General features: G+C 40.8%; 1 protein-coding gene across 1 annotated transcript in view; it reads left to right on the top strand.

Moving 5' to 3' along the window:
• The window catches only part of LAMA4 (laminin subunit alpha 4), a 150817-nt gene that overhangs the window by 91448 nt on the left and 43498 nt on the right, over positions 1-15871 (top strand). The window contains exons 13-15 of the mRNA XM_030760289.2: positions 11211-11359; positions 14540-14681; positions 15290-15386. Of these exons, the coding sequence (XP_030616149.2) occupies positions 11211-11359; positions 14540-14681; positions 15290-15386 (388 nt within the window). The remainder of the gene's footprint in view (positions 1-11210; positions 11360-14539; positions 14682-15289; positions 15387-15871) is intronic.

The raw sequence follows: 15871 nt of genomic DNA, 5'->3' as shown, positions 1-15871 counted from the left end.
ATTTGTTGTTTGTAGATTTTCTGACGATGCCCATTCTAATTGGTGTGTGGTGATACCTCACTGTAGTTTTGATTTGCATTTCTCTAATAATTAGTGATGTTGAGCAGCTTTTCATGCACTTCTTGGCCATCTGTATGTCTTCTTTGGAGAAATGTCTATTTAGGTCTTCTGCCCATTTTTGGATTGGGTTGTTTGTTTCTTTAATATTGAGCTGCGTGAGCTGTTTATATATTTTGGAGATTAATCCTTTGTCCGTTGATTCGTTTGCAAATATTTTCTCCCATTCTGAGGGTTGTCTTTTCGTCGTCTTTATGGTTTCCTTTGCTGTGCAAAAGGTTTGAAGTTTCATTAGGTCCCATTTGTTTATTTTTGTTTTTATTTCCATTACTGTAGGAGGTGGATCAAAAAAGATCTTGCTGTGATTTATGTCAAAGAGTGTTCTTCCTATGTTTTCCTCTAAGAGTTTTATAGTGTCTGGTCTTACATTTAGGTCTCGAATCCATTTTGAGTTTATTTTTGTGTATGGTGTTCGGGAGTGTTCTAATTTCATTCTTTTACATGTAGTTGTCCAGTTTTCCCAGCACCACTTATTGAAGAGACTGTCTTTTCTCCATTGTGTATCCTTGCCTCCTTTGTCATAGATTAGTTGACCATAGATGCGTGGGTTTATCTCTGGGCTTTCTATCTTCTTCCTTGATCTACATTTCTGTTTCTGTACCAGTACCATATTGTCTTGATTACTGTAGCTTTGTAGTATAGTCTGAAGTCAGGGAGTCTGATTCCTCCAGCACTGTTTTTTTCCCCTCAAGACTGCTTTGGCTATTCGGGGTCTTTTGTGTCTCCATACAAATTTTAAGATTTTTTGTTCTAGTTCCGTAAAAAATGCCATTGGTAATTTGCCAGGGATTGCACTGAATCTGTAGATTGCTTTAGGTAGTGTAGTCATTTTCACAATATTGATTCTTCCAATCCAAGAACATGGTATATCTCTCCATCTGTTGGTATCATCTTTAATTTCTTTCATCAGTGTCTTACAGTTTTTTGCATAGAGGTCTTTTGTCTCCCTAGGTAGGTTTATTCCTAGGTATTTTATACTTTTTGTTGCAATGGTAAATGGGACTGTTTCCTTAATTTCTCTTTCAGAGTTTTCATCATTAGTGTATAGGAATGCAAGAGATTTCTGTGCATTAATTTTGTATCCTGCAACTCTACCAAATTCATTGATTAGCTCTAGTAGTTTTCTGGTGGCATTTTTAGGATTCTGTACGTATACTATCATGTCATCTGTAAACAGTGACAATTTTACGTCTTCTTTTCCAATTTGTATTCCTTTTATATCTTTTTCTTCTCTGATTGCTGTGGCTAGGACTTCCAAAACTATGTTGAATAATAGTGGTGAGAGTGGACATCCTTGCCTTGTTCCTGATCTTAGAGGAAATGTGTTCAGTTTTTCACCATTGCAAATGCTGTTTGCTGTGGGTTTGTAATATATGGCCTTTATTACATTGAGGTAGCTTCCCTCTATGCCCACTTTCTGAAGTGTTTTTATCATAAATGGGTGTTGAATTTCGTCAAAAGCTTGTTCTGCATCTATTGAGATGATCATATGGTTTTTATTCTTCAATTTGTTAATATGGTGTATCACATTGATTGATTTGCGTATATTGAAGAATCCTTGTATCCCTGGGATAAATCCCACTTGATCATGGTATATGATCCTTTTCATGTGTTGTTGGATTCTGTTTGCTGGTATTTTGTTGAGGAAATTTGCATCTATATTCATTAGTGATATTGGTCTGTAATTTTCTTTTTTTGTAGTATCTTTGTCTGGTTTTGGTATCAGCGTGATGGTGGCCTCAGAATGAGTTTGGGAGTGTTCCTTCCTCTGCAAATTTTTGGAAGAGTTTGAGAAGGATAGGTATTAGTCCTTCTCTAAATGTTTGATACAGTTTGCCTGTGAAGCCATCTGGTCCTGGACTTTTGTTTGTTGGAAGATTTTTAATGAAAGTTTCAATTTCATTACTTGTGATTCGTCTGTTCATATTTTCTGTTTCTTCCTGGTTCAGTCTTGGAAGGTTATACATTTCTAAGAATTTGTCCATGTCTTCCAGGTTGTCCATTTTATTGGCATAGTGTTGCTTGTAGTAGTATCTTAGGATGTTTGTATTTCTGTGGTGTCTGTTGTAACTTCTCCTTTTTCATTTCTAATTTTATTGATTTGAGTCCTCTCCCTCTTTTTCTTGATGAGTCTGGCTAATGGTTTATCAATTTTGTTTATCTTCTCAAAGAACCAGCTTTTAGTTTTATTGATCTTTGCTATTGTTTTCTTTGTTTCTATTTCATTTATTTCTGCTCTGATCTTTATGATTTCTTTCCTTCTGCTAAGTTTGGGTTTTGTTTGTTCTTCTTTCTCCAGTTCCTTTAGGTATAAGGTTGGACTGTTTATTTGAGATTTTTCTTGTTTCTTGAGGTAGGCTTTATAACTATAAACTTCCCTCTTAGAATTGTTTTTGCTGCATCCCATAGGTTTTGGATCATTGTGTTTTCATTGTCATTTGTCTCCAGGTATTTTTTGATTTCCTCTTTGATTTCTTCAGTGATCTCTTGGTTATTTAGTAACGTAGTGTTTAGCCTCCATGTGTTTGTGTTTTTAACATTTTTTCCCCTGTAATTCATTTCTAATCTCATGGTGTTGTGGTCAGAAAAGATGCTTGGTACGATTTCAATTTTCTTAAATTTACTGAGGCTCGATTTGTGACCCAGGATGCGATCTATCCTGGAGAATGTTCTGTGCGCACTTGAGAAGAAAGTGTAATCTGCTGTTTTTGGATGGAATGTCCTATAAAGGTGAATTAAATCTATCTGGTCTATTGTGTCATTTAAAGCTTCTGTTTCCTTATTTATTTTCATTTTGGATGATCTATCCTTTGGTGTAAGTGAGGTGTTAAAGTCCCCCACTATTATTGTGTTCCTGTCGATTTCCTCTTTTATAGCTGTTAGCAGTGGCCTTATGCATTGAGGTGCTCCTATGTTGGGTGCATAAAAATGTATAATTGTTATATCTTCTTCTTGGATTGATCTCTGTAGTGTCCTTCCTTGTGTCTTGTAAGATTCTTTATTTTAAAGTCTGTTTTATCTGATATGAGTATTGCTACTGCAGCTTTCTTTTGATTTCCATTTGCATGGAATATGTTTTTCCATCCCCTCACTTTCAGTCTGTATGTGTCCCTAGGTCTGAAGTGGGTCTCTTGTAGACAGCATATGTATGGGTCTTGTTTTTGTATCCATTCAGCAAGCCTGTTTCTTTTGGTTGGAGCATTTAATCCATTCTCATATAAGGTAATTATTGATATGTATGTTCCTATGACCATTTTCTTAATTGTTTTGGGTTTTTTTTTTTTTAATTAATTAATTTATTAATTTTTGCTGTGTTGGGTCTTCGTTTCTGTGCGAGGGCTCTCTCCAGTTGTGGCAAGCGGGGGCCACTCCTCATCACGGTGCGTGGGCCTCTCACCATCACGGCCTCTCCCGTTGGGGAGCACAGGCTCCAGATGCGCAGGCTCAGTACTTGTGGCTCACGGGCCCAGTTGCTCCACGGCACATGGGATCCTCCCAGACCAGGGCTTGAACCCGTCCCCCCTACATTAGCAGGCAGATTCTCAACGACTGCGCCACCAGGGAAGCCCTTTGGGTTTGTTTTTGTAGGTCCTTTTCTTCTCTTGTGTTTCCCCCTTAGAGAAGTTCCTTTAGCATTTGTTGTAGAGCTGGTTTGGTGGTGCTGAATTCCCTTAGCTTTTGCTTGTCTGTAAAGCTTTTGATTTCTCCATCAAATCTGAATGAGATTCTTGCTGGGTAGAGTAATCTTGGTTGTAGGTCCTTCCCTGTCATCACTTTAAGTATATCTTGCCACTCCCTTCTGGCTTGTAGAGTTTCTGCTGAGAAATCAGCTGTTAACCTTATGGGAGTTCCCTTGTATGTTATTTGTCGTTTTTCCCTTGCTGATTTCAATAATTTTTCTTTGTCTTTAATTTTTGCCAGTTTGATTACTATGTGTCTCAGCATGTTTCTTCTTGGATTTATCCTTTATGGGACTCTCTGTGCTTCCTGGACTTGGGTAGCTATTTCCTTTCCCACGTTAGGGAAGTTTTCAGCTATAATCTCTTCAGATATTTTCTCGGGTCCTTTCTCTCTCTTCTCCTTCTGGGACCCCTATAATGCGAATGTTGTTGCATTTTATGTTGTCCCAGAGGTCTCTTAGGCTGTCTTCATTTCTTTTCATTCTTTTTTCTTTATTCTGTTCCTCAGCAGTGAATTCCACCATTCTGTCTTCCAGATCACTTATCCGTTCTTCTGCCTCAGTTATTCTGCTATTGATTCCTTCTAGTGTATTTTTCATTTCAGTTATTGTATTGTTCATCTGTGTTTGTTTGTTCTTTAATTCTTCTAGGTCTTTGTTAAACATTTCTTGCATCTTCTCAATCTTTGCCTCCATTCTTTTTCCGAGGTCCTGGATCATCTTCACTATCATTATTCTGAATTCCTTTTCTGGAAGGTTGCCTATCTCCACTTCATTTAGTTGTTTTTCTGGGGTTTTATCTTGTTCCTTCATCTGGTACATAACCCTCTGCCTTTTCATCTTGTTTATCTTTCTGTGAATGTGGTTTTTGTTCCACAGGCTGCAGGATTGTATTTCTTCTTGCTTCTGCTGTCTGCCCTCTGGTGGATGAGGCTATCTCAGAGCCTTGTGTAAGTTTCCTGATGGGAGGGGCTGGTGGTGGGTAGAGCTGACTGCTCTGGTGGGAAGAGCTCAGTAAAACTTTAATCCCCTTGATTGTTGATGGGTGGGGCTGGGTTCCCTCCCTGTTGGTTGTTTGGCCTGAGGCAACCCAACACTGGAGCCTACCTGGGCTCTTTGGTGGGGCTAATGACAGACTCTGGGAGGGCTCATGCCAAGGAGTACTTCCCAGAACCTCTGCTGCCAGTGTCCTTGTCCCCATGGTAAGCCACAGCCACCACTCCCCCCGCCTCTGCAGGAGACCCTCTAACACTAGCAGGTAGATCTGGTTCAGTCTCCTCCAGGGTCACTGCCCCTTACCCTGGGTCCCAATGCGCGTACTACTTTGTGTGTGCCCTCCAAGAGTGGAGTGTCTGTTTCCCCCAGTCCTGTCGAAGTCCTGCAATCAAATCCCACTAGGCTTCAAAGTCTGATTCTCGAGGAATTCCTCCTCCCGTTGCCAGACCCCCAGGTTGGGAAGCCTGACGTGGGGCTCAGAACCTTCACTCCAGTGGGTGGACTTCTGTGGTATAAGTGTTCTCCAGTCTGTGAGCCACCCACCCAGCAGTTACAGGATTTGTTTTACTATGACTGCACCCCTCCTACCATCTCATTGTGGCTTCTCCTTAGTCTTTGGATGTGGGATATCTTTTTTGGTGAGTTCCAGTGTCTTCCTGTCGATGATTGTCCAGCAACTAGTTGTGATTCTGGTGTTCTCACAAGAGGGAGTGAGAGCACGTCCTTCTACTCCGCCATCTTGGTTCCTTTCCCACAAAAGTACTCCTAGCTCATTTTTATTACCTTTAAAAGGATTTTTTTTTTTTTTTTTTGTGGTACGCGGGCCTCTCACTGTTGTGGCCTCTCCTGTTGCAGAGCACAGGCTCTGGACACGCAGGCTCAGCAGCCATGGCTCATAGGCCCAGCCGCTCCGCAGCATGTGGGATCTTCCTGGACCGGGGCACAAACCCGTGTCCCCTGCATCGGCAGGCGGACCCTCAACCACTGCGCCACCAGGGAAGCCCAAAAGGATATTATTTTAAAGTCATCTGATCACCATCTCATTCTTTGACTATTTTAGCTTCCTTTCCATCCCTGTCTTCCTCTCCATCCCTACTTCCACCACTATCCTTGCTGACATCAAAATCCAGATGGATGAGTCCACCAGCTCTCAGACCTCCGGTTCCTTGAACTTCTCCTGTCCAACAAGCTTTTCCTCCCATCCACCTCTGTAATCCCTGGTATGACCAGACCCAGATCTTGTCATCACTAAGAATGCCTCTCCCAAATCCCAGTATCAAGCACCTCCCTCCCTGAGCATGACCTCTTATCTCACTTACTCTAAAAGGCACACTCCACCAATTCTCTAGCCACGGCAAAACCTCCTCCGTCTGGTTTGCCGTTCCTTCCTTAAGCTAAAATTATCAGTATAATCTTTCTTTGCAAACACCCTTTACTTCCATACTTACCTCTTCCCCTATTGTACTCACCTGAGAATTCTAATCCCTTAACCCTGTAAACCCAAGTACCCTCAGCATCGTGGCCACACCAGAGAAGCCAATATGACTGGTGGGAAACCCACCTCCCCTTCTATCAGTCTGGCTGGTGAATTTGCTTCATGCTTTGCTGAAAATTAGGAACAAAGAGAGGATAATTCCCCTCATCTTCCCTCCCCAAAGCTACCAGTCTACCTGCATGTGTATCTACACTTCTACCTTCCTACCTATTATAATTAGTGAAACGTCCCTTCTCCTGTCAAAGTTTACTCCCTCCACCTATGCTCTGAATCCCATCCTTCCTCTGCTCAAAAACATGGTTGCTGGGTTTCACTCCCAAACTGTGCCCTCTCTCTTCTGTTTTGCCCAATTCTTACTCTTTACTGAATCATTACTGCCAACACAGAAACATACTCTAGTGTCTCCTACCTTTTAAAAATTAAAAAGAAGAACAACCCTGCTCACATCCCCTCTAATCTCTGCCCCATTACTCTGCTTCACAGCAAAACATCTCAAGAGTCATTTACAGTTGCTGTTTCCACCTTCCAGCCACCCGCTGACTACTGTACTCAACCCACTCCAAGTGGGATTCCATGTCCCTTCACTGAGACTGTTTTTGTCCAAGTCATTAGCGACCTCAACATAGCCAAAACCATGGTTGTTTCTCTCTCCTCAGCTTTATTAGCCCTGCCACTAATTACCCTTCCCTCTATTTTTAAACACTTGGAGCTCCTGTCCTGGGTTCTCCAATACCCCACTCATCTGATTCTTCTCCTTCCTCCATGGCCATTTCTTCTCAGCCAACTTTGATAGCTTCGCCTCTGCATGTCCACTACATGGTAAATATTTTAGGTTCTGCAGGCCACATAAAACTGTTCTCCCTTATTCTTCTTTGTTTGGTTTGGCTTGATGTTTTTTAGAACTCTTTAAAAATGTAAAAAATATTCCTAGTGGGGAGCTATATAAAAATAGGCCTCAGACCACACTTGGCCCTGGGCCATGTTGGTCCCTGCTCTGGATAATGAATGGCTCAGTGCTCAGTCCTGGGCCCTTTTTTCTACTTATACTCTCTCCCTAGTTGATCGCAATGAATCCCATGACTTTAAAGAACAGTTAGATGCATGATTCCACAATGTGTACCTCTAGCTCTGAGACCTCCACTGAGTTCCAAGCTTCTATATCCAAATGCATACTTGACGTTTTCAAGTAAGAACTCAGTGTGGTATGTAGCTAAATCACAATTTCATCTACCACTTAGGTGTGTAATAGGCATATCAAACTTAACATATTCTGAATAACACCCTCTTCCCTAGTTTTACCTAGCTCAGTAACTGGCACAATCCAATTGCTCAAATCCAAATTCTGGAGTCCTTCTTGATTTCTCCTTTCCCCTCACTCCCATTTCAACAAGACCTGTTGGCCCTACCTCCAAACCGAATCCTGATTTCTGACCACTACCCTCTTCTCTGCTGCTACTCTTGAGTATGAGTCCAAGTCTCCTCATCTCCAGTATGGACTTCTGAAAGAGCCTCCTACTGATTCATCTGCCTCCACACCTGCCCCTCAAGATCCATTCTCTGTGCAGCAGCAGAACAATCCTTTAAAAACATAATCAGATAACATTATTTATCCCACACAAAACCTCCAGTGATACTTAAAGTAAGAAACAAACTCATGCTACATGGCCCATGAGGCCCTAAGTGACCTTACTCTTCTGGCTCACCTCTCTGACCTCATACCCACTCTCTCCCTCCTCACTACACTTCAGCCCACTCCTGTTCATACACTCCAACTCCTCCCTGTTTTTCAAACACACCATACTTTTTCTTGCCTCAGGACTTTTGCACCTGATATCCCCAGATCTTCAAATGGCTAGTGTCCTTGTGAACATTCAGTCCAAGTAGCTCTCTTGCCCTCAGTCACTCTCTAACCCATCGTACCTGTTATCTTTTTTTTTTTGCGGTACACGGGCCTGTCACTGTTGTGGCCTCTCCCGTTGCAGAGCACAGGCTCCAGATGCGCAGGCTCAGCAGCCATGGCTCACAGACCCAGCCACTCTGCGGCATGTGGGATCCTCCCGGACTGGGGCACGAACCCGTGTCCCCTGCATCGGCAGGCGGACTCTCAACCAGTGTGTGACCAGGGAAGCCCCATACCTGTTATCTTTTATTCAAAATATTTTTTATTCCCTGAAATTAGCTTGTTCATTTATTTAATCACTTGTTTTATTTATTACTGTATATTCCCACTAGATTGTAAATTCCTTGAGAGTAGAGACTGTTCATAGCTATGTGTTCTATATCCTGAAAGAGTACCTGGCACATAGTGGGTACACAATGAATATTTGTTGAGCAAATTAATGAGTAAAGGTAGAATATCCATGTTATTTTTTCTGCTTATACAACTAAAAACTTTTTTTTCACAGTCTTGTTCCCCAGATGACCAACCAAATGGACTACACCCTTAATACTGTAGTCATAACATAAACCCTATGTGCTAGGGACTATGCTACATTCTGGGAGTATAAAAATAAATTAAACATAGTCCCTGCCTTCTAAGATTATATAATCTGGTGGGTGGAATAATAATGTGAAATCATAACAGTTGTGTGGCGCGTGGATAATTGAAATATGTGGCAACACAGCTCACCCTAGAGAGGTTAGAGATGGCTTCATAAAGGAAGTGGTATCTGAGCTGAATTTGGAAGGATGAGTATAACTTTTCCAGGTGGATCAGACAGAAAATAAAGAGAAGTTACTCCAGACAGAGAAAATATGTGAAAAGGCACAGGTGCCAGAAAAAATTACAGAGCATGAAAACAACAATTAGTCAAGTTTGGACCATGGGATGCGGTTGGGTGGGAAGTGGTAAGAAATGATGAAATTAGTAAGAGGAGGAGTCAGTTGCTGAAGCCTCGCTTAGGAATTGGATTTGTTCATGCAAAGCAAGTGGCTGATTTGAGAAGGGAAATAATATGATCAGATTTGCTTAATAGAAAGTTCACCATTCCTGCAAGGTGGTAGAGAATGGATCAGAAGACTAAAAGGCTGGGTTCAGAGAAAGGAGTTAGATCGCTCAGACAGGAAAGGGCTGAGTCTAGCCCCTAGGAATACCAGCTTTGAAAGTCTTCTGCCTGGCCAGAGAAATAGGAGACCAGGAGAGAGCAGCATCACAGAAACTGGGGGAAAAGAGGGTTTTAAGGCAGAGACTGTGACCAACACTGTCACAAACCAGAGACAGATCTGGTAAATACAGGAAAGTGTCTAATGGACCTGGCAGTATGGGGTCTGACATTGGGAACCTTGGGGCAAGAACCATTTCTGTAGTGAGCACTTCATCAACACAAGAGAAGAAGCTGTAGGGGAAGCTAGAGTCAAGTAATTGTTTGTTTGTTTGTTTGTTTTTTAGTAGGAACTTAAGCATATTTATATCTGAGAAGAGCCAATAGCTAGGGAGCAAGAAAACAGAAAACAGGGACACTGAGAAAATAGGGGAGCATGCCTTGTACAGAACAGGAACACTTTTCATCTTAAAATATGAGGAAGATGTAGCTATAAGTAAGTGTATAGGGTTGGCTGGGGAGGGAGCTGGGGGTGGTAGCAAAGAGTTGGGTAGAAACTCCTGGTTGTCGGTGTTGGAGGCTCTTAGGGGCTATCAAAAAATGGTACCCCTTTCAGCACCCAAGTTCTAAACAAGTTGAAAAATAAACAGTAAATATTACGACCAAGAATATCACCTTTATTTCAGCTAAACTGAGGGTGTGGCTTCTTAAGAGATCTCTTAGCCAAGTGGGATTGCTGATACTCAATCCCAGAATTAGGCAGGTCTGCCCAAGGAGACCAGCAACACCACAGGGTTCCTGGGGCAGGGAGGGGCTTCTCCCCAGGACAGCTTTTGCTGTGTGCAGGAGCACAGGGAAACTCAGCTTTCTGCTAGCTGCTTGCTCCCAAGAGCAGAAGGGTGGAGTTGAGCAGGCTCTGTATAGTTATCCCCTAAATTGACCAAGCAAATAAACCACTCCTCCGCTTAGGGCAGAATAAGGAAAAGGTGGAAAGGCCTGTAGTTCCACTAATTGAGCTGCCTTCATAGGGAAGGAACATCGCATTGGGAGCTGGAAAAAAGTGTTCCCACTAACAGTTAGCTTATGTCTTCTAAATAAAAAAGAAAATAAAGTGACCTGATGAGAATCGGAAAGGGGTGGGGGAAGGAATTATTATTGGCTTTGGAATGGTGACAGTGTTTAGAGTCACTATGTGAGTGACCGGGAGAGCGAATTCTTTTCAGCGTTGAGGGCCCAGCCAAGGCTGAAAGTCATAGGTTTGCAGCAGCATCCTGTGCGTGGTCTTTAGCTAAGATCATAGGTCTACTGTTGAATTGAAAATTAAGAGAGGTCATGTTACAAGGTGAGTGTCAGGGAGAGTAGTCAGCAAAAGAAATACAGCTGAGAGGTCAGATAAGATGAGAACTGAGTGATACCCAGTAGGTTTAGTAACTCAGAAATCATTAAGTGAATTTCTGTGTTGGTGGAGTATTGAGGTAAAATCCAGACTGGAATAGGTCAAAAGCGTGAATTTAAAGGTGGTGAGATAGAGATAGCATGCATAAACACTTTTTTGGGGGGGGGGTGTCTAATTTGCTATGAAAGCGATAAAAAAGTAGGGTAATAACATTAGGGAGAAGTGTGGACAATGGAGGGTTTTTGTTTAGTTTTCTTTTCGGACAAGAGGTGGCAGAGTATGTCTGAATTGTAGGGAAGCAATCAGTAGAGAAGGAGTTGAAGATGCAAGTAGATAAATATCTATGTATGACCTTTTAGACTCTTGTAGATCTGTTCTGAAACTTACTGAACTCCATAGTAAGGAGGAATAGAGATTATCTTTGGTGCTCCCTGGGAAGAATATTTTAAGTCCCTCTAAATTCAATTCTTTTTTAAATATTTTTAGAATGCATCAGGGATTTATGCTGAAATAGATGGAGCCAAAAATGAACTACAAAGAAAACTATCCAACCTAAGCAACCTCAGTCATGATTTAGTTCAGGAGGCTGTTGACCATGCACAGAACCTTCAACAAGAGGCTGATGAATTGAGCAGGTAATATCCTGGTTTTAGAAATGCAAACATCTTTATAGGCTGAGTAACTTATTTTTATTCAGTTTCACATGACAGGGTTGCTGGGATACAGTGTTAGCAGTTTGGTTTTAGAGTTGGGTTTGCTTATTTGTTTTTCTGTTTGTTGGTTGGTCAGTCTGAGAGCCAATTATTGTTTATTGCAGTTGCTTTGGGGAGACAGTTTTTCGATTTTAAAAAATCTGTCAGATTAGAGATCTGTGTTGTGGGAGGGGTAGTTCTGTTCCACATTATTGATAAGATAACCTAACACATTTTAGTTATAGGGATATAACTGCTGCCCAAAATAGTATCAAGTAAATCAGATCCTTCTGCAAGGTCTAATTCTGCCATCATCACCTATTTATTTCAGAGACAGCATTAGCTTTCCACACCCAAGTGTCTTAAGTAAAGCTGGTTGGAAGTTGGCAATACGAGGGGCTTGTGGCAGATACTCCAACCATTCCCCAGTGCCCAGCAGGAACTATTTGATTTCAGCACCTGTTAAGAGAAAAATCAATTGATAATTTTCCTTGCAGTATCTAGAAGAGAGTCCTAAGCACTCATTTAATGTTAATTGAAATGTACTAAAAGACTGGCATTGAATTCATGACCCTGAAAAAATAGGTAAATAATGAGATCATTATAGAGAAAGATTGCAAGTCTGGCAATTAGAAACAAGGATCATGAAGGTCATGAATAAAATAAGACCCAGTATTCACTTCTGTTCAAAACTTAAATCACCTTTCTTTCCTGATTGCCAAGAGCAGGGGTGGGAGTGGGGATGGAGAGATCATGGGTAAAACCTTGGTGTGTGAGATGGTGTTGTATCCAGCTCAGTGTCATGCTCCCAGGGAATGTGCTTCTGATCAAGCCAATAAAATGGAACTTGGAGAAAATACTAGTTTTGGTAACAACTGTATTGGTAGATTATTATTTTTGAGATTAATTCTGTGGCCCTCTTCGTTGTTCTTTTGTCATTTAGTAACTACATCCCATTGAATGGGATCCCAACACAGACCTTCTCAACCCTGCAGCAAACAGTGTTCCAGCTAGAACTTCTAAGGAGGTTACCCCATGCTTTACATGAAACATAATCAGAAATATCAATCACCCTGAAGTCCCTTTTTTATGTTTAGCATATCTCTGACTACATATATTCAGGAAAACATCCAAATTTATAGACGTCTTCACTTCAAAATGTGAATATTCTTCAGCATCTATCTGGTGTACCCAGTGGTTTGCATGTTTTGCCTCAAACAGAGATAAACATAATTCATCAAGAAGCTTCCATTTCAAAAGCACATCTTTATTTTCTATATTGATGTACCTGTTTTGTGCCTAGTAATGAAAACAAAGTAATAAAGGCTTTTTGTTTCAAGCTCTTTGATATATCTGCTCACCACTCTAGCCAGCAAAATTTTTAAGTATTAATAAATATTGGTAACATTTTATACCTTTTATCCCTTTCTTTTAAAACTTCCTCAGGTTTTACTCTCTGTGCCATTTCTGAGAACAGGGGGTTGTGGGGAGATTTAAGTAGCAGGCATTTGGATCAGAATTTCCTCTGCAGGGCAGGACTGCGTTATGACCTTCATGGGCCATAAAAATTTTTTTTTAATTATATGTCATTACTACATTGGTATAAAGGCTAATGTAATCATTATTGTTATCCTCATTTTTTTCTTCTGATTTTAAAAAAGTTAACATGAAAGCATCTTTGTGGGCCCCTGAATGGTTGTCAGCCCTACTGCAGAGGAGCCAGAATGATGGTGAACTCCGACAAAAAAGAAGAAAGTTGCCAAGGAAATAAAGAGGAAGTTCCTCTGAGCCTAAGCTGGTGTACAGGGACTGAAACTGGTTGGAGGAGGCTGAGAAACAATTGGCTGAGCTCAGTAGGTCAGGGTGGTGTGAAGAGAGGAGCCAGTGTAGGATCTGCAGTGTCATGTACTGCATCACAGAGAATCTTCTGAGAAGTTACTGATGAATAAAGTGATACTAGTCATAAATTTCTGGAATTGGGAAAACAGTATGGAACTGGTGGATTTAAGACTGAATAAAATTAAGACAAAGGATTTAGGATGAGCTGCAGAAGAGGGGGCTGGAGTTTGTATTATAGAGGAAGAAGTGTTTGTCAATAATATGAATTATTGTGTGGATACACTTACAGTTTGAAATTTCCATTTAGGAAATGGTTTAGGTATAATAAATCCTGAGATTTACTGGATGCCAGGCATGGAACCAAGCATTACACATATTTTATCCCTGTTAGACCTCATATGAATCCTCTGAGGCACATACTGTTATCAACCTCTACATGAGGGTGTCCAGTGCATCATGGGTATCAGTAAATGTTAGAGGAACCTTACAGGGGCCAGAAGGGACAAAGGCAGAGAACATGGTGTCAGGGCAGGGGTGGTTGTGAGATGAGGCTGTGCACTTAAGCGGGGGCAGCTGGGCCTCAGGAGTGAGACCTTAACCATGTTTGCCCTGGGCAAGCTATGCACCCTTCCTCAGAGCCTCAGCAACTTTTATGGAAAAAAGGAATAACAATATCAACTTCATGGGTGTGGTAAGATTTAGACACATAATATATGGAATGGGGCTAGCCCAGTATCTGTACATGATGCTCAATATGTGTTATAACCTTTCTTAAAGAAAAATGTGATCTGTTATATAAAAGAAGGAAAAAAGATTGAATAGAGTGAAACCAACTAATATTTAACACCAGCTGAGGTTATGCACCCTCTCCAAGGGCTTAGTTTCTTTGCCAGGGAGGGAATAACAATGCTGATTCGGGTAAGCAGCAGGTGGGGATGATTGTGGGTTCATTCTTCTGCCTGACTTCACCACGTAAACAAACTCTTGAGTAAAGAGGTGCAGACGCTGTTTTTAAATCAGCATTTTCTTTCCCTGAGGCTACTGCCAGGCAGGCAGTTGCCAAGGAGCCAAAACAAGGTGAAGCCTTGAGGGAACCAAAAGTAGAGGAATGCAAAGAAAATGTGCCCTTAGGAAAGGCAGCTCGGGAAAACCTTGCCCAGCCAGGTACTTTAAATAACAGGAAGGAAGTACCTTTGGTCCCAGAAGTACTCCAATCAGGCCCTTAAAATGTTCCTATTTCCCAAGGAGGTAAGAAGGAGAAATAATGCCACGTTTGTTTAACAGGAATTTGCACAGTTCAGATGTGAATGGGCTGGTACAGAAGGCTTTGGACGCTTCAAATGTCTATGAAAATATTGCCAATTATGTTAGTGAAGCCAACGAAATGGCAGAACAGGCTTTGAACATCACTGATCGAATTTATGATGTGAGTATTCCCTTACTTTAACATTCATTTATATGTTGCCTTTTCCTGGCTTATGACTTTTCTGTCTCCTAATGTCATCTGTTGAGCTTCCAATGTAATACAAATGGCAGAAAGGGCAGGAGAACTAAGAAAAGACCATTTTATTTATGTTATGAATGTTTTCAGTAATGCAGGTTCTTCAAGATGTGTCATACTCCAATCAGCAAATGCCAATTTCTTTGACAGCTTTTTTAAACCAAAGTCCCTGCGTAAAAAATATTTAAGACTAGTTCCTGCTGATAGAAAAGATACTTTATGCATACATTCAGATTTCCTCAACTCAAAAATTGTTTATTCAACAGCTTTTTCATGACAAGCACTTTGGTGGGCCCTTGGCCAAGCACTATTCCAAGTTCACTGAATTTTCCTCAAAAGCCATTTATCTTGAAAATGTCAAGGATATTATTTTCTCATGTTCACATTTGACCTTGATTGTGAGCTGTGAAAATGAAGCTGTATGTATCTTGCTTGGTGTTTAGCAGATAAACTGTATCATTTAAATCCTAGAACGATGAAAAGTTGATTTCTTCTGCTGTCATTCTTACTCTCTCCATCCAATTTCCTTGTAGGCTGTGAGTGGGATTGATACGCAAATCATTTACCATAAAGATGAGAGTGAGAACCTCCTCAGTCAAGCCAGAGAGCTGCAAGCAAGGGCAAATTCTAGTAAATATTTTCTCTTTCCTGTCTTCTGATTTATAGCTGCTTCCCTCCTTTCACACAGTGTTTCTGCATATAAACAGAGGTTTCAAAATGCTAGGATTAAAGAATAAATTATATTTCATCTGAATAATAAAAAAGCAAGTATTAGATATTTTCAAATAAATTGTGGTTTAAAAAACTTCCATGTAGTAAAATTACATGGAAACATATAGTTATCCAATATATAGTGGATATTCTTGCTAATCAAAAAGGCTAATTAATAGAAACCTACCATGAATGCCAATTTTCAAGGAGATAGTACCATAAAATACACTTTAACCCTAAAATTATATTGCACATAATGTAACCTTCCTTGAACAATTCAGAAGGCTCTTTAAAATTTTACCATGAAGGGATGGGTCAGCACTGTGAGAGTCAGGAGGACAGGGTACCACAAAGCCATCTGGTTTTTTGCACTTTCTTGTAGTTTGTGTTATACAAGTTTGCTG

Source organism: Delphinapterus leucas, chromosome 12 (genome assembly GCF_059928025.1).
Source record: "Delphinapterus leucas isolate spDelLeu-1000000601 "Yukka" chromosome 12, BTC_Dleu_Yukka2, whole genome shotgun sequence".
In the NCBI taxonomy this organism is placed as follows: Eukaryota; Metazoa; Chordata; class Mammalia; order Artiodactyla; family Monodontidae; genus Delphinapterus; species Delphinapterus leucas.
This window is presented reverse-complemented; position numbering and strand designations above follow the sequence as displayed.